The sequence below is a fragment of the Gavia stellata genome, chromosome 6 (assembly GCF_030936135.1).
Source record: "Gavia stellata isolate bGavSte3 chromosome 6, bGavSte3.hap2, whole genome shotgun sequence".
In the NCBI taxonomy this organism is placed as follows: Eukaryota; Metazoa; Chordata; class Aves; order Gaviiformes; family Gaviidae; genus Gavia; species Gavia stellata.
This window is the reverse complement of record NC_082599.1, coordinates 62,349,653-62,368,574: the sequence shown is the minus strand read 5'-3', so window position 1 is coordinate 62,368,574 and position 18,922 is coordinate 62,349,653. Positions and strand designations below refer to the sequence as shown.

General features: G+C 41.5%; 1 protein-coding gene across 1 annotated transcript in view; it reads left to right on the top strand.

Annotated features, from left to right (window-relative positions):
* TNS3 (tensin 3) overlaps positions 1-18,922 on the top strand; it is a 242,445-nt gene that overhangs the window by 209,777 nt on the left and 13,746 nt on the right. Inside the window, exons 22-26 of the mRNA XM_059819048.1 lie at positions 8,919-9,090; positions 11,463-12,106; positions 12,745-12,831; positions 15,439-15,570; positions 17,981-18,076. Coding sequence (XP_059675031.1) covers positions 8,919-9,090; positions 11,463-12,106; positions 12,745-12,831; positions 15,439-15,570; positions 17,981-18,076 — 1,131 coding nt within the window. The remainder of the gene's footprint in view (positions 1-8,918; positions 9,091-11,462; positions 12,107-12,744; positions 12,832-15,438; positions 15,571-17,980; positions 18,077-18,922) is intronic.

Below are 18,922 nucleotides of genomic sequence, written 5' to 3'. Positions count from 1 at the left end.
ACAATTCATAATTAAATAAATATATTGGGGGTGGGTGTTCAAAAATTTCTCATTGATGGGACATGCAACTAAAAAGTTTGGAAATGACTGTGTTGGACTCTTTTCACAGAATCACAGAATCATTAAGGTTGGAAAAGACCTATAAGATCATCAAGTCCAACCATTAACCCAACAAGTTATGCATGAGGAAATCAGTGTTACCGTATAAAGATAGCAGTGATGTTTGGGAAGCACTTCTGGGAGGGGTGTAGTCCAACCTGTGACTCAGAACAGGACCGTCACAAGTACTGGATCCTGGTTTATCTGAGTCAGAAAACCCCTCCTGATGGAGGTTCCACCACAACCCTGGCTAACCTCTTCCAGTGTTGCACTGCCCGTGGCGACAAAGCTCTTTTTGATTTCTAATGAGACTTTCCCAAGACCTTTTTGTCTGTCACTGTTGAGAAGGATTTGGCTCTGTTGTCTCTTCTGGTAGAGAAGGGACCCTCTTCTAGTAGTTTTAGGCTGCTTTTAGATTCCCCACCTAGCTGCTTTTCTTCTCCAGACTAAACAATCCCAGCTCCATCATTCTGTCATCACGGGTTGTGTGAGCAAGGCCCCTGGTCATCTTGGTAGCCTTCCACTGGATCCCTTCCAGTTTCTCATGTTCCTGAACTGCTGGCTTAAAGCTGAGTTTAGTATTCCAGGTGAAGCTTTCCCAGCAGCAAATACGGAGGGGTAATAACCAGCTTCCTTCGGTCTGCTGGCCATGTTCCTCCTGCTGTAGCTCAGTACGTCTTATTTGGGACGAGAGCAAAGCAAAGATTCTCGTTCAGCCTGATACCCACTGCAATTCCTGATCCTTTTCAGCAGGGCTGCTAATTACCAGTTGGATTCCAGCCTGTGTTGTTGCAAGGTCTTGTTCTGCCCCAGGTACAGATTCTTTTTACTTCATGTTGATCTTAAATAAGATTTCTGTTGGTCCTGTCCTCAAATTCACCAAGGTCCCAATACTCGTTGTTGCCATTCTTAAAGGTGGACTTACTATTACTTCTTTTGTCGTTAAAAGTATGGCTCAGTGAAGCAGAATCGTTGGTATGGACATTAACCCTTCTTTCAAGTACTCATATTTTCTTAAAAAAATTAAAAAGGTAGATTTCCAAATTTCTTGTAGATTGATAATATTCAGCTGTGGGAGGGGGAGGTAATCTGAGCAGAACAGGGTCTTTATACCCAAGTTGGTATACCTTTGTTTTTGCTGTTTAAGGTGACATAAAAAGCAAAAAATGTGAAAAGAAGATAAAAACTGTTAGCATTTTAGGATTATTTGTTTTTTCTAAATATTAGAGTTTCGAAGAAATACTGGGAAAAGCAGGGGTTCTGTTGCTATAGTCAAAGTCAGTAAAATAGCTGTCTAATCTTAAAGGATAAAATCCAGTTTGTACTTGTAGAAAATGTTGCAGATTTCCATGCTTCCTCAGAGCTCTGTGGCAGTGGAGACTTTATATAGCTTGGTGACTACGGTGGGCCAAATGATGAGGTGCTGATTCAGCATTTGGTTGCTGCAGGTTTTGGGGGGAGATTGCCGGAAAGAAAAGCAAGCTAACGATGACAATTGTTACCTCACTCTACAAGTTGTTATTTGGAAAGTTTCTTAACAGATACCTGTTCCTCTGAAATACAAACCCTCCAAATCTATCCTATCAGAAATGTGAAGAGCATAAAGCAATTAACTTCTTTTTTGAGGACAATGAACAGGAAGGCATTTTGTTGCTGCCTGGGGTTGTTGGGGGATTTGCTTTCAGTGTGTATGGCTTAGGTCAGCTTACTTGTGTTTTAACTCTTCTCAACCAAAAGAAGCAGTAATACAGTAAATTAGCTGCTGTTCTCAGAACTCTTTGTTTGAAACGCTTAAGAAATAATGGTGGAAGCTGGCTAGCAGCAATAGCTTGGGGGCATTTAGCCCTGAATGAGAGGTGGGACAACTTGGGTTGGATAGGATAGCATATACTTTGCAAAAGGGGTAATAAAAAAGTTATTCACTTCCCTGGCAGGTGAAATTACAAAAGACAAGACCTTAAGCAGCTTTCATTGATTTCCACATATTTTATGGAAAGGAAGGAACAGCGGGACCAAAGTTGATGGGTTTTGTGGAAGGAAATAATTTGGTTCACTGTTTTTTTGTGAAATTGAAAGCGGAATATAGCAAGTCTAAAAGGTCAAAGTTTCAGTAAAGTCAGTAGTTTGCAGGCTGACTGAAAGCAAGAGAGAGTTTAAGCATTATCTCAGTCTCTCTTACTAATTTTGGCACCTTAGCATTTGGAAAAGCAGGAGAGATAGTGAAAGGGAAGATGGCTACCCAGTAAGAATGTTGCAATGCTACTGGACTTGGAAAGGTGTTAGTTTGTAAACTAGTTCAAGCGTGCCATCTTGCTGTCTGCTTTCTCCATATGCAGGGGTTTTAATTCTGGCCTTCCTTCCCTGTGAGCTCCGTAGAGATTGCTAAGGAGCTCCTTAGCTTCACCGGTGCCAATTCTGTAGTTAGCACTCTGTCAGCTGCTGGAGGGACTCTTTTTCTAGGGAGCCAAATCCTTTTGTCATGAACTCACTGTTTCCAGGGTTTCTGGCTTTACATAGTAGCATAAGCCTCTGCTACTCTATGCTCACACTGTGCAGTTGGAATTGTGCGCTCCTTCTCACTTCATCCAGTCCAATTAGCTGTCACTGGACGTTGCACATCAGTACCTCTTTTCCACTGAAGCCCTCTTCCTTGCTCCAATTTTTTTTTTTGAAACTGTGATTTTCCAACTGATCTTTCCGTCAAAATTTCCTTTGCTGAAATATTGGCAAAATGTCTTAGAAGAACTAAAATTGTGCCTACTCAGTATCATTAGCTCTGAACTTTGCTTGTTGGTGTTTTTGGTTTCATTGATTGTTTCCCTGATAAAGCCGCCTCCACTTTTTTTCTTTTTGTAGATTTTAAGGTTTGGAAAGAAACCTAACTAAACAAACCTCTTTCATAAAATGTGCTTAAGATCTTAATCTGGTACTTTTTGTCTTACTGATACACTTAAAGCCATGGAGCCATCCACTGTGTCTCTAGAGAGGTTGTTCTGATGCTTAATACTAAAGACTAGGGTTTTCTTCCATCCTTGCTCTACCTTTCCTTGTATGTGTAACATCTCAGCTCTGAGTTGAGCCTAAATCTTCAGCAAGACATTCAGGTGAATGGCAGAGTAACGTGCTTAATGAGTAATAAAATCTAATATGGGAAAAAGGAAGTGGCCATCTTTTGACCCTTGGTCTCCTGGATGAAATAAAGTTGTATCAGCAGAGGCTATTGTCACAAAAACTCTTACAGTTCCCTAGATGTGGGAAGGAGAGATGAACAGCTCAGCACTGCGGTGGAGTTTGCGTTGGTAGTAATGTAAACTCCTAATGATAGTTGGAGCCAGCTGGATGCCAAGCTGCAAAGTGCCATGGAGTTTTTGGTGAATGCTGGGGAGTACTGTGTGCTTTTTTTCAGAGATGTTTCAAAGGGAAGAAGATCTTGAGAATGCTTGTCTGGGAGGACAAGTCCAAGGTGAGTCCTGGGAGAATGAGAAATACCAAGTCCTTAGAGGAATGCAACTATCCAAAACAAAAAAAAATTATATTTCTACTGTGTAGAGAGGATACCGATCGCTCTTCCATTAAATTCCTAGATGCCTTCAGTTCTGTTTTTGTAGATGAGTTTGTCAGGAAATCTGTCTAAAGGAATGGGCTCATCGACTGTTCGTGCCAACAGTGAGAGGTGGAAGCAGAGAGACCTCTGAATGAGAGTGTGCATACGAGCAACGTTTTGCAGACACATCTGATGTGGCTTCTTGCATGTCTTTCGTTAGGCCGGATTTTTTCGTCATTGCTGAAGCCATCAAAGGATGGATCAAGAAATAGACGGTGAAATTTAAAAGTATTGCGCAAAGCTTCTTATCCTTCTGCTGCTCTTTAGCGCTGGCAGTGGCTCGGTTACTTCGGCTTACTTTAGAGCAATATGCTTTTTTGTGTCCATTCAGCTTTTAGGCTGGCCTGAGATAGTTTGGGGGTGGTCAGCTCAGGGTTTTGGGAGCGGAACGGTCACTTAGAGCTCCCTTTCCCCAAAAGATGTAACTGAGGATCTTGACTGGAGTTTTCAAGCTCACGCAAATGCAGGTTAGCTGTCACCTTCTCACAAAAAGGACTACAAAGATGGGAATGTATGAGAAGCTGCTAAAATACAAGGTATGATAGTGGAATGACTGCTCCTTTTGCTTCCCTGCCCTTGTTGGACCATTGTCTCCAAAGCTGTGAGGGGATTTTGCCCTTCAGCTGCCACGAGAAAGAGGAAAAGGAACAGGAACGTTTTTACATCTGGAGCATGACGTGGGTTAAGCCGCTCTGGGGTTTTTTGATGGATTTTTTTGGGGGGTTCCTTTTTCTTTTTTGTTTTAACAGATTTAGCAGATTAAAATGCAAGTTAATCTGTAACATCTTAACTTCATATAGCTGTGTCCTGGGCACATCCAGGAGTTTCTGCTTACAACTGAAAGAAGCTTGCAACTCATACAAGTATTTGCCCTTTGCTGCCAAGTGGGACAGTAGAAGAGTGAGCTTGATGTTTTCTTGCCTTGCGTGTGGGCACAATAGTATTTGTTTTCTTCCTGAATGTCATTTTTCAGTAGTATATGATGCAAAGAGTCCCGTTCCTCTCTTAGATTCTGCCTGTAAAGTTGATGATCAGTGATAGTGAATGTAGATATGCAGGTCTGACCCGGGGGCGTGAAGAGCTATGAACATGAATCATCCTGGTTTTGTCACTTCTTTAAGTGGGGAGCTGCACTTTCACATTGTCAGTGTTCTCACAGATACAATGGCGTAGATTTAGTAGGGGCCTGCAGCAAGGAGCACCGATGCTTTGCAGCAAACATGCCAGGGGAGTTTGTACCATGCATACAGAAATCCTGTAGAAGCTATGAGATTGCACCGAGTTAATGATTCCATGAGATAAAGGGTTAACAGCTGGCCGGTGAGTGTGGACTCTGCTGTCAGACAATGGAGGAGACATAGCTGAAATATTCAGCAAGCTTGTTTTCAATTGAAATATAAACAAAGCTGCTTTCATGGGAAGTGCCTTTCAGATATACTTGTTTCTAGCCTGGGAAGAGTTGTACAGAGTTTGCGTTCTTTCTGCAGATTACATGCCTGGCTGCCAGTGGCTTTTCACTCTTAGTTTAGTATTTTACACCTGTGAAAATTGGCTGTGAAAAGAAATGCTGCATCTGTGAGCATGACAGCGGTCCTTCCCTCACGCAGCGTTCCGTGCTCTAAAGGTAATAGCAACAGTCCAAGGCCTGACACAGGGAGGAATCAAGTCTCTGTCCATTTCTTCAAGCAAGTGCTGTTATTGTTTGGAGAAGGAGAGGACTTTGCTGTGTAAATGCTTTAAATTAACTCTTATGCGCATAGCTGAGGTCTCCTTAGAGTGGGAGAAGATTTTAAGTTATTTCAGAAGGAGTGCCACTCCCCTTCCTGCCCCCCAGGTTCTGGCTAACTGTGGTCCAGTGACTCCCCTGTAGAGTCTGGTATCAGGGGAACAGACATAGAGGCATGAAAACAAGCAAGCGTATCAAGTTAAGCTTGTGATCATAATTCTTGTGCCTGCAGGGAATGCATTAACCTTTACAGTAGCGGAGTCATCTCAACCTGCAGTAGAATTGGGAAGCATCTGCAGGTGCATGTGCAGAGATGAGGTGCCTGTTGCACTTCTGATACGTTGTCTTACAGCTGCTGCTCTCAGTAGATTCATCTGCTTTTAGCCTAGTGAAAGTTGTGTTTCTCGGGAGCCTCTAACAGTCTTCAGACATACAACATTAGTTTGACCAAGCCACCTTCAAGTAATCGGCTTTTTTCTCAGATAATAGTTAAGGCAAAGTAATATTACTTTATTATATATTGAAATCATTGCTCAAGGCTTAACAACAAGCTTTATAATACTTGGGTAAACAGTCAATCTTGGTAATACTTGCATAAAGAAGCACCACTGATGTCAGTAGGAATATGGCCTAACTCATGGGTTTATGCAGCCAGCTTTTTCTGACTGTGTTTGCACCAGTATGAGAATGACTGTAGTATATCTGATCTGTCAGATAGATACAGATTCCGATTTCTCTAGCTCTTCCACACCACACACATTGCTACAGTATTTCCTTAAAGTTCACTTTTATGGCTGGCATGGATATAGTTAAAGTAGTGGGTATAGTTAAAAGACAGTGTTGCAGCTTTCTCATGTTTCCCTCATCCAATTAAATGTTTGCTCTGTACAGTATGTGTGCTATGTGAGGAATTCAAATGGTTTTCAGTCAGGACACTGATTTGCAGATTTTCTTATCTCAGGCATTTCTTTCAAGTACCTTGCACCCTCCTCATTCAAATAATAGCAGAGCCAGACTGCCATGAATTGAAGGGAAAAGAAGATTTATTCAGACTTGTTTCAGTGACTCTCACAGAAACAGTGAGAACCTTCCTCCTTTTTACATTAGAAAGATTTCCTGATGGAATAGATGCATTAACATGATCTTAAGTCTTTGTAGGACTGGAATTGTTTCGTAACTTTCTTGTGTATTTTTTCTCAATCTTTTCAAGTGTATCTACTCAAGATACAGTCATTAGAGATTGTTTCATCTATGACCGTCTTACTGGGTTCCAGTCCTGGAAGCGTTGAGGTCAGCAGAACTATTCAGGTGTATGAAGCTATTCAGATGTGCAGGCATTTGCAGTATCTTAGATCATGGCCTTTTCTGTGGTAGAAAATAATGCCGTTGAACCTGGGCTTATGTGAGTAGGTGTTGGATTGCTTTAGACTATACCAGAATAATTAAATGTAATCCTCTTTAGAGCGTGACTGCTTGTTAGAATGTACCTGCAAAGAAGGGGATTGAACTGTTCCGGTATAAAGCTCTTCAGTAATAGCATCCACATTATTCCTCATTCAAATGCATCTGTTTTAACTATATCCTATAGTATTTATTACCAGTATAATTAAGTTGAACATAGTTCAGACTTGAATCAATTTAGAAACCAATTACTCTGATGCTATTAGCAAGTTATTAGAAAAGAAAGGTTTGCAGTTGCTTTACTTTTTTGTCTGTGTGGTGTGAACAAAGTCACACCTGAAATTTGTAGCTGTACTGGTAACCCCCCGTGCTGCTCTGTGCTGCTCAACTGCCTTTCAACCCCAGTTCTGTCCTTTTCCCCTCATGTGAACAGAAGAGTGAGAGAAGACTGGCTCCCTCATCTTCATTCCCTCCCATCAGGTTTTTATACACAGTGATAATATAACCCTGAGCCTTCTCTTCTCCAGACTGAACAGTACCAGCTCTCTCAGCCCTTGCTCACGGTCAGCTTGCTGACCCCCAGGACCCCCAGGTCCTTCTCTGCAGAGCTGTCTTACAGCCAGTTGGCCCCCAGCATATACTGGTGCCTGGGATTATTCCTTCCCAGGTGCAGGAGTTTGCATTTCCCCTTGTTGAACGTCTTGAGATTCCTCATGGCCCATTTCTCCCACTTCTAAATGGCAGCACAACCATCTGGTTTATCAGTCACTCCTCACAGTTTTCTATTGTCTGCAAACTTGCTGACGAAACTTTATCCCATCATCCAGGTTGCCAGTGAAGGTGTTGAACAGTATTGACCCCAGTATCAACCCCTGGGGTGTAATGCTGGTGGCTTGCCTCCCAGTAGAATTGGTGCAGCTGATCACAAGCCTCTGGGCCCAGACATTCAGCCAGTTTTCAGTCCACCTCACTGTCTACTAACCCATGCTTTGTCAGCTTGTTTATGAGGATATTATGGGAGACTGTGATAAAAGCCTTACTAAAGTCAAGATAAGCAACATCCACTGCTCTTCCCTTAGCGACTAAGCTAGCCAGTTCGCTGAAGAAGGCTATCAGGGTAGATAAACACGATTTCCCCTTCGTAAATCCATGCTGACAACTCTCAATCATCTTTCCTTCATGTGTTGGGAAATGGTTTCCAGGGCTAGTCGCTCCATCACGTTCCCAGAGACTGAGGTTAGGCTAGCCAAAGCGGCAGTTCCCTGGCCCGTCCTTCATGTCCTTCCTGAAGACAGGAGCAACGCTTGCTCCCTTCCAGTCTTCAGGAATCTCTCCCAATCGTTGTGACCTTTTAAAGATTATCAAGAGTGGCCTTGCAGTGGTATCAGCTAGCTCCCTCAGCTCTTGTGGGTGCAACCTGTCAGTCCCCAGTGTACTTACATAAGTCTGGTTTAAGTGCTCCTTTGCTTGGTCCTCCTTCACCAAGGGTAAGTCTTCCTTGATCAGATTTTTTCTATGGTCTCAGGGGCTTGAGATTCCCAAAAGCCTGTCTTACTGGTAAAGACTGAGGTCAAGAAGGTTTTGAGTACCTCAGTGTTTTCTGTGTCATTTTCCACCAGGTCCCCTGCCCCGTTCAGCAGTGGGCTGAATGGGTGGGCTGAATTCGTACTCCAGTTTTCTATCACTCTGGCGTTTAAGTCCACACTGACGGTGTGTATAGTCACATAGGACACTTGACTAGACATACCTGATTAACACTGTGGACTGTGGAATGCCAGACAACTTGGAACAGACGGGTCTGTTCTCATCTTTAGGGCTAGAGAATGTGCCCCGGAGAACTGGTCAAACAGTTTGAGTGGTGCAATTCTGTAATCTTTATTCCCTCTGCCATTTGTCCTGTTGGATGTTTTCAGCAATCAAGGTAATGTTGGGAAATAAAATGTTACTGCTCAAACAAATAAAAACTCTTTCTTTATAGTCCTATTAAGAGAAAAACAGATTGTTTTATAAACACTTCTTTCAGTATAAGGTCCATAAAAACGTGAGTTATTTTTTAACTTGCCGTTTCCTTTGTTCCCTTTGCTGCAGAGTCTCGAAGTTACACAGAAGCCATTAACCACTCTATGGTGATGTCTGACAGCACTGTGGGCACTAACCCTGCGTTGCTGAGGGCCAACATGCAGACGGATCCCTCCTTTCAGCGCTGTTTTGCATCTTCGTGTACTGTTTCCAGTAACAGTCCTGTCCCAGGGGGAGAAAGGTAGGAAAAGATTCTCCTACCTTATTGTTTAATTCTCGTAGCTCTAGTTTCCAGCCAACGTATTACGCTTGCGTCTTCATTGTAGAGGGTTTGTCCAAGGACTTCGAGGTTGGTTGTGACATTTTGTGATGATGATGATGTCCACCAGCTGGAATTTACCACATACACAGATGTTATTTATATGTTAGGGACACAATTAGCTTTGAAGATAAATAGGAATACAAAAATAAATAGAAATTTATAGCTCAGTTACTTTATTATGTGCTAGCACAAGCTTATACATATTTTCCTGTGTGCTTAACCCGGTTCTCTAATGCTTTACTGAAAAGCATTTAATGAAATTTCTTATTGGAGTAAGTTGTATATGAGAGAGAGGACTCCCACTACAGTACATGCGTTTCTAGCCAGTAAAATGTCAGAGGACTTGGTTTTGATAATGAATAGCTCACTCCCTTTCAACTGCTGAGCAGGCTGAGAGGTTTTATTATTTTCTATTTGTATTGTGGTAAGCATGCAGGGCTCTGGACCAGAGCCTGAATAATACAAATTTACAAAATGGTCCTTGTCCCAAAGAGCTTACAGGGATGAGAAATAGCAGGAAACAGCAAACAAGCAGGGAGTCACAGGTTACTGTTAGAAGGTGCAGAAGACCATGACAATGAATGGTCAGTCATTAGCTGTGCCCTATATTTACTTAATAGATGAGGTGTTAACATTACAGCTGACTGGGTTTCCTTCGGTGTCACTCTGCAACAACATTCCTTTGTGGCTAATTATCCTGTCCTTGTTCTTGGGCAATTGACTCCTTTTTCACAGTAAGTATTTGGCATGCTGTTGGTTGGTGTGTCAGACTCTCAGTGAGGACTTCAAGTATGTTGATACCTATCTTTTATTTATCTTCCCATCTGATTGATTTCATTTTCAATCAGTACTTGGACTGTGAAAGAATGTTTTCATTTTGTGATTATGAATGTGAATCATAAGACTGAACAAAGTATGTTGGTATTTTCTGAGGAGGAGGCAATGTAACATTTCATTATAAGTTGATAAGAATTAAAAGTTTATCAGGCAATGCAGTCATTATCAAGTTTACATTCCTACTTCAGACTTTATCTAGAAAATTTTGTTCCCTTCTTTCTAAATATTTTTTCTGTCATTTTTCATTTCATCTAGCAGATAGCTACAACTGTGGGGGTTTTTTCTTGCAATGATGTCTTCTTCTGTTTGCTTCCCTTCCATTTCTTTATGGCCCTTCTACATTGACCTGTTCACATCTACTGGTATCCATTTCCACAGTTCCCTTTTAATTAAAAATCCTTTCTTTTTTTATGTATCTTATATCAGCTCTTTTCCTTTTGCATCTCACAGTGAGTTTGTTCTCTCCACATTTGATATTGCTGGTAATGTTTTCCAGCTACAGTCTAAGGGCATTTCACTTATAGAAGCAAGGAGACAATTTTAAACTTCTATTGGATGGTTTATTCAGAAACTTAGTTTGTCTTGTTTAGAAGGATATTTGTTATTCTTCACTTGAGCAGGTGGAATTGCTACCCAGTAGAAAAACCTAGTGTTTACTGTTGAAATATTTAATTCCATCAATCGAAATGATTCCATCATCAAATAAATTAACCACTGGACCTGGCTCCCTTCTTTTTTTAATATAAATTGTATTAAAAGGGACCTGGTCTAAGAGTTGGCTCTTGTGGACTGTGTTCTTATCATAGTTATTCATTTATTGTGTGATGATGGACAGCTACCTCCTTAGCATATTTCTTTTCTTTTTTCTTCTTTTTTCTTTAAATGAGCATAAGAGACTCTGCATGTGAGAACTGCTGCGGCAGTGTCAGTTTTCTTCCATAAACCTCTGCCTTTGATGGCAGCCTTAGCTTAAGAAATTCTTGCCTCCTACTGCTCTTTTCCAGGTAGCACTTCAGCTCACCATGTAGAGATCTCCAGGACCACTGTATGTGAAGCAATGCTGTGAACGGCCTCACTGAATTGGTTCATATTAAAAGTAACCCTCTCAAACAGGGGGAAGGAGGAGTATTTTTAACTGTGATTAATTTGATGGCCTGGTTTACAGTGCAAACTCAGAAACTGTCCCATCAGCATGGCTAGGTGGAGGGTGAGCTGAGGCAGAAAGTAATGACCTACACTGAAGAAATGAGTGATCAGGGTGGGGCTGGGATCCCATGATCCAGCGGCATCACCAGGTCCAGCATGTTGTCAAAGAGCATCCTGAGCTATTGCCCTGGGTGAGGTGATCCATTGCTTTCAATGATTGCTGCAGTCTGGCTTGTACAGTGACGTTTTAAGGGGATGATTTGGCTTTTGTTTTATTTTTGTGTTCAATTTTTGGCTTTTTTTGACAGCTCTTCTGCTACAGAACGTCCTTGGCTTGAAAGCAGCCCTAAAGCTTCCCCGTCGCTCCAGCTTTCAATGGGAAACAACAGGCCGCCGGGAGGTTACCTTGTGCCCTCTGAATTTTCAAACGCCGTGCAAGATGTCTCTCTCTTGTCTCATTTCCAAACTCCAGGACTGCAAGTCGTCACCCTGAGCAGCCTGGAGAATTCACCAGCAGAGCCACAACAAGAACCTGCTGTCAGCAGCAGTGCCCGGGCCTACCTGAGCTACAGCGGGGGCAACAGGGGCAGTGGCTCCCCCCGAGAGGAGAAACAAGCTACTTTCATAGCCAGTACTAGCATCTCTCCTAAAACCATGAGCTCATCAGTGGCAAGTGCCGAGGACAATGGCTTTTTGACACAAAACTTTCTTACAGTGGCCCCTGGACACAATAGCCAGAACAGTGCGGTTCAGCAGCACCATGGAGGGAACCTACATGCTCAACCGCCTCTTCCAGAGAAAAAGAGGTCCTCTGAAGGAGACCGTTCCTTTGCTTCCGTGTCACCTTCTTCAAGTGGCTTCTCTAGCCCTCACAGTGGAAGCACAATCAGCATCCCCTTCCCAAATGTCCTCCCAGATTTCTCAAAAATGTTAAGCACTTCCCCAGTGCCAGGTAGGTTCTGCATCAGAGAACTGCAAAATACAGCAGATTTTATAAGAGTGTATAAAAAACATTTAGAGGATTTTAAAAGGGGGGGGGGTGGTGTAAAAAAGCAATGGAATGAAAATGGCACAGAGGACTTTTGAATGTTTGCAGTAAGTGGCGCCGGTTCACTGGCTTTCGATTCAGAGAACGAGGCTGCAGAATTCTTTCTGCGCTTTCCTAGATGTCAGCCAAGGGCAGCCTACCTTTTGAACTGCCAAAGCAGAAGCGAGCGGTGTGGAGTCAAACTTCTTTTCATAAGGGCTGGCTTCTGTCTGCACCTTTCTGGGCTTCTCAAGAATAGTTAAAAATGTAGATGTGTATTCACTGGACCCCATTGAGAAGCTTTGTGTTTAATACAGCTTTATAAATATAAGAGGTTTTCATATTTTATGGGTTTTGCAAAATGAAACTTCAAGAATGCTTTCAGAACCTTAGTGTATGGTATCGTATTTGCTGGTTCTAAACCAGTTCAGAGTTTCTCTAGATTGTCCTTCTAATCATGAGGTTTTTTTGAATAATTGAGGTAATTGGAAGTTGGAAAGAAAAGTGAAAAATGCTTTTGTGTTCAAAAAATTTCTTGACTTTTTTTCCCTTTTATTTTACAGAAAACACAACTGATAAACATGTGACCGTAAAATTTGTCCAGGACACATCCAAGTTCTGGTATAAGCCAGATATTTCAAGAGAACAAGGTATATCAACTGATACATATTCTGGCATATCCATTCACAGAAAGGCCAGTTGGTGAATTCTCCTTAAATTTTGTTGATGCATACCTGATGTCTAAAAGAAATACAAGATGAAATATAAAACCTAGAAGGGCCACAGACAACCTCACTTAATTTCTTGTGTCCAAAGGCTGAATTTGAGAGTGGAGGGCAGTCAAGCAGTCCTTAAAAAATACTCAGTTAATCAGACAAATTATTAGCCTAACTGAACTAACTTCAGAGTACTTTAAATTGCCTGTGGTAGCTGCTGCAAATGTACTTTACTGAAAAGCTCCAGGTTTTGGAATGGCAGGTATGTGTGATGCGGTAACCAAACAACTGTCTGCTCTCAGAAACCTTCTGAGTTCAGGTGTGCTGCTCTGGCATGATCTCAGCCATGTGTGTTTCCCTGCACAGGTAATAGGTTGAGAGATGCTAAATATCAGAGAAGAATTCATTAGCTAGATGGCATCATAAAAGCACCCTCATCTACCAGTCATTCTGTAGCCTGAATTTCATTGTCAGCTGCAAGTGACATACATTATTTCTTAAAGGTCACGAAATAACACCCCCATGGAAGAACATCTTTATGATGTACAATACAGATACAGTACATCTCTAGGTAGATGTTTTATTGAATGAGATGGAGAAAGCTTTTATTATGTATGTGAAAATGTATACCTACGAACTTATACCTTGTCCCTGCAACAATGCATAAATAAAGCATGCTGGGTGCTTTGCAAATGCAATTGGTCTGACGGTTCTTGTGTCCGTGTGGTAATATTCAGCTATACTGAATTGTATTTAATGAGTTATGGCAGGATTTTAAACTGGGATTCTTAAAATGTGGTTGTCAAAAAGGAAGAAGGACAGATCAGTTCTGCATTGGGAAGGAAGTTTGCACTAAACCAAAATAGCCTTCAGCTATTGGCAAACGATGAATTGCTATGTCTGTCTAGTTCACAGTTTCTCAAATGGTGAGGATGCCTCTTATAGTGGAGTGGTAAATATGAGCCCAGGGTAATAAAGGTCATAGAAAACAGATCATTAATTCATCTTCGGATGATGTTTTACTGGTCCTTTCACTCCAGTCCCCTTCCCCTTGTTTGCTCCCCACTCTTAATGAGAACTGAGTCTTTAAATGTGCAAAAAGAATGTCCTGAATGATGCGAGTCCAGAGAGGAGAGTAGATCATGAAGGAAGTTTAAACCTAGCTGCTTAAACAAATGAAAAGAAAATCTTCCCAATGTTTTAGTATGCCTCTTTTCACTCTACCAAGTAAAATGCCTTTTAAAAAGTGTTTTAAGATACTGTTGCTGAGGAGGGGGAGCACTTGTTCTTTTTTCCTGTGCTTAATGGACTGCTCCTGTGACAAATTCTTACTGTCCCCCTGCGGATTTAGAAGTGGTGTGCGAGTACTGCTGAATCGCAGGGTTTTCTATAGTCATCCTCCTCTTCTCAACACGTGACAGGTTGTTGTGAAAACAGTTTTCTTCACCATCTGACAAATGAATAGAACAGAATATATACGCATTTGCTTTACTTGCTCAAACAGGAGAGTCAGTTATGTCTGGATTTTCCCTATTTTTCTGTTACTACTCTTTTTTCCATGGAAAAATATGTGTGAGTGTGTGTGTTTATGATGTAATCATTGCTCAGGCCTTGCAAAATATGGCTTCATGCCCCATATGTGTAATTTCCATGTTCTTTGTATACAGACAGTTAAGAACTCCATGGTCAAATTTGGGCTTTTTCCAGGGTTTCTTTGAAGGCTTGCTGATTCTGGAGACAAACACAAGTATTTCCAAAAAGTTTAAGGAAAAAAAAAAGCAAAGCACTTAAGTTTTATTAAGATCAAATTAGGATCAATCATTAGATAAACCTTTTGTCTTTTTTCAAAGTGAGTTTAAGATTTTGGGCTACTAGATTTCAAAGTCTGCAGCAGACTCATGCAAACCAAGAGCAGTTTCCCTGCAAATGGTTCCTCCTGGGGATGACTTCATATCACACCTCCAGCAGAAATCACAGAATGTAGATGTAAAATATTTCAATGCTTGGGCAGACAAAGAGCAAATACTCACTTGCATCCCTTCCCTTGCTTTAAAACTAGTAAGGGAGTGAGACCGCTTTGCAGGGACAGAAACTTGGTGGTGTATGGAAACGGATCTGCTCCGCCTGTTGAAGCTGCATAGGAAAAGAAAAACAGTGCTGTGTGGTCAGCCTGGGAATTAGGTAGAGCTGTGTTCTCTGTCATGCTTCTAACAAGTTGACAAAATGTAAGTGGGAATCGACTTGCTCTTGCACTGGTTGTAGAGATCCTGGTGGGACCTGCACGTCCTTCTCAGTTTAAAAATCAGTAGGGATCTGTACTTCAGGCTTCTCTTGAAATAAGTGCCTGTGAGATTTGCACAAGATGATTCCACTCAGATCCCCCAAGTATGCTTGCTTGTATTCTGTTCTGCAGCAATGGAGACAGAGAAAAGGATCATATTTCCTTTAGTCTCCTCTTAATTACAGATTTGCACTAATGTACTTTTTGGGTGTGTGCATTGTTCTGGAACTGTTCTCTCTCTTTCCTGGAATCCCTTGCAGCCATTGCTGTTCTCAAGGACAAGGAACCTGGGTCGTTCATTGTTCGAGACAGTCATTCTTTCCGGGGAGCCTATGGGCTAGCGATGAAAGTTGCTACACCACCTCCTTCTGTGCTGCAGTTAAACAAGAAAGGTACTGTATGCCTTCTATCTATTATTTATCAGGCCATACATAGTAGGAAGTCCTCATTACTGGGTAATAATCTGGAGGAATCTCCTCTCTTCTAGTAGGTGCAACTTGAATTACAGGCTCCATTTGGTACCTTGTTAAATGAGACTGGATAAGATGTCTGTTGTACTTCACAGTTTCACCATGACTTGTAAATGTATGTTCATTGTGGCTATGCCTGTATTGTACCTTATCAACCTAATAGAAAACCAGTGTCATCTCAGTGATGTGTCCTACCTAGCAATCAGAAGTCTGCATTTGATCCACATACCACCATGTAAAGCTTTCACTTGGCTGGAAGGTTGAATATTTTTGACCCCAAGGATTTGTTTTGAGGCAGTTCTACGTTAGATATAACTCTGAGGAGGTTCCCTAAGGAAAGATGATAGTTGTTTAAAAGAAGTGATAAAATACACCTACTCTCCCAGCTCCACTGCCTCCATGTAAAACTTGTGCCTGATAGTTGTGAAAGGTAAAATGAGAAAGAACATAGGGAAAGCATTAATCAGCGTATGGAAACTCAGCAGCCAGTATCTGTAGTGTTCTTGGCTCCATTTGTGCTACTACAAAGGTAGTGGGGTTGTTTTCATTGCTGCCGTTTTCCTTTTACAAAGCTTATTATGTTTCGTTAGTACGTGCTGCCTGGTGAGGTAAGCAACTGAGATCACAGGAAAGCAGTGACTCTTAGCGTCATGGTTATGGAAGTGTGGTTTTGGTTGGTTGGCTGTTGGTTTTGGGTTTTTTTAAGATCTCATGCTTACTCTGGGGCAAGGTTAGCAGTCCACCTCTATTACAAGAACAGTTTCAAATTCTGTACACTTAATCTGGTATCTCAAGACAATTTATAATAAAAATGTGCCATGTAAAGCTTCTTTTTATTGCTAAGAAACATCAGCAGAACCACTGCAATGTCTTATTTAATGAAGACAACAGGGGTGTACTGGGGTGGTGATAGCAACCAGGAAGCAAATAGAGAGTGGCTGTAGGGTTTTTTTTAGTATTCGTTTTTTATCATCAGACTGGTTAAGTCCGGGAAGACATGAAAATTCGAACTCTACTAGCCTTTCAGAGTTAGTTTATGTTGGTTGTACCACAGGCAAGCGGTAGTTAAGAGAAAATTTTAGTTAAGACTGTAGCATTCTTCTGCTTCTCGGTCTGTGATATTTAGCTTTTTTGGTTCCCACTGTTTCATCCCAGAAGGCACAAATTTGTTCAGTCTTCTGCAGGGTTTCTTGTTCCAGGCTTCCCTTTCCCACATACCCGTGTAGTCATTTATTTTTAATACGGTGAGAGCATAATGGCAAACAGTAAGCTGTTTGAAAAGGTGATCTTTGCAGTATTTGCTTGCCTAGAAGTTTCTGCTGTCCAGATTAATGTGTTCATCTGTATTAGCCTGAAAGTCAGCCCTTGATGTCATGTGTTTCCTGGACTGTGGCTGATAGATCAGAGTCAAAGGGAGCATTTGTGTTTGTGGCTCTTTTGTTAAGGTTTGAATGGTTGGGTAGCTTTGTCCCGTTGCTATGAAATAACCCTTTAGTTACTTGGAGAGAGATTCAGTTTGTAGTCAGGTGTGAAATAGTGTGAACCAGTCTTTCAAGAAATAATGAACTCGTCTTAATTCTATGTGTGCATATGTATGTATCTGTTTAAAAGAATGTGAAATCTCAAGGGAATTTTTATGTGCCTCTTGGACTTTGAATCTCCTCATTACATCTAACTTAACAATTTTGATTTGTCCTAGTTCCTGAGAGATAAAAACTGCCTTTAAAAATCTAGTGAAACCTGAGCGTTTCATGTAGTTAATTGTTTTCAGGAGCAAAGACTTAGCATAAAACTGCAAACATTATAAAACTTAAAAATTCACTGAGAGACTTGGCATCATTAACTTCCTGTAGCTAAATCTTCTATTGTTTTAATCTGGAAAAGTTCTGCAAGCAGAACTGTCGCTAGAAATATGAGTATTTTATCATACTTTTACTCCCTTGTCACATTGGATACCAGTTCTTCTAATGGGCAAGTGCATCAGAATTTCTAACGATTTATTTTCCAGATTTCTTTTCCTGTCTGTAGTTGGGGCCATGCTTGGACATTTTGGACACCAGTGTATATTCGGATGTCAGTCACTTATGATTATAAAACCTTTTCCTCTGGTTGTCTAAAGTGAGCTATTTGCTTGTTTGTTTTTTTGCAAAATGGCCTTTTTACTACAGCTTGTAACCTTGCAGCAGAGCACGTCTAATGTATTCTTTGTATACGGTATAGAAAACTTTTGGTGGTAATGTGGAAAACGGCTTCATAAAGACCTGCTAATTTGTGAGTCTGTTGTCTGTTCATTGCTTCTCTTCATGAGCTTTCTTTTTCTTTTTCAACACAGTTGGAGATTTGTCAAATGAACTTGTAAGGCATTTTCTGATTGAATGCACTCACAAGGGGGTGCGCTTGAAAGGATGCCCAAATGAACCATATTTTGGTAAGTACTGTGCATCACAGGGACACAGAAAATGGAAACAGTTTGCATTTGCCAGAGCTGTTTTATAGACTTGGATGGAGTGCAAGTGAGAGAATACTTCGCTCAAGTCCTGATGATTTCTGTAGGAACCCGTTCTAAGGTTATAGGAGCCTTGTACACATTTACCTTAAGCGTATGTGCAGGACACTCTAGCACAGATGCACATGACCAAGCTTCAAGCGGTCAAGCTTGTCTGCTGCTACCAGTGCCGCTGCAGACAGCTGAGCTAGATGACTGTTACGGGCCTTACTGATTCAGGACCTTTGCCTTATTTTGTCCTGTGCTGTATTTATACTGTACACTAGCTGGCTAAAATGACACCAAAGTGAGACATTCACAACGTACAGTATGCTGTGTCAGCCTACCTAATGTAATATGTTGAAAGCGCATTACTTGTTGTGGCAAACAGATGAATACCTACCTAGGTGCTCACGCATTTGCCCTCCTTAGTGGGGCAGGAGGGAAAAATAGGATAAGAAAGCTCATGGGTTGAGATAAAGACAGGGAGGATGCTAACCAGTTGATACCGTGGGCAAAAGAGACTAAACTTGGGGAAAATTAATTGAAATTTTTGCCAATTAAAATGGATGTTCAGGTAGCGAGAAATAAACATTAAAATAACACTTTTCCTTCCCGCTTCCCCAGCTCAACTTCACTGCTTTCCCCCAGAATCCTCACCCCCACCACAGGCAGTGCAGGAGGGGTTGGGGGGCGTACGGTCATTACAGAACAGTTCCTCCCCGCTGCCTCATCCCTCTCACACTTTTTCCCTGCTGAGGTGTGGGCTTTCCCCATGGGCTGCCATCC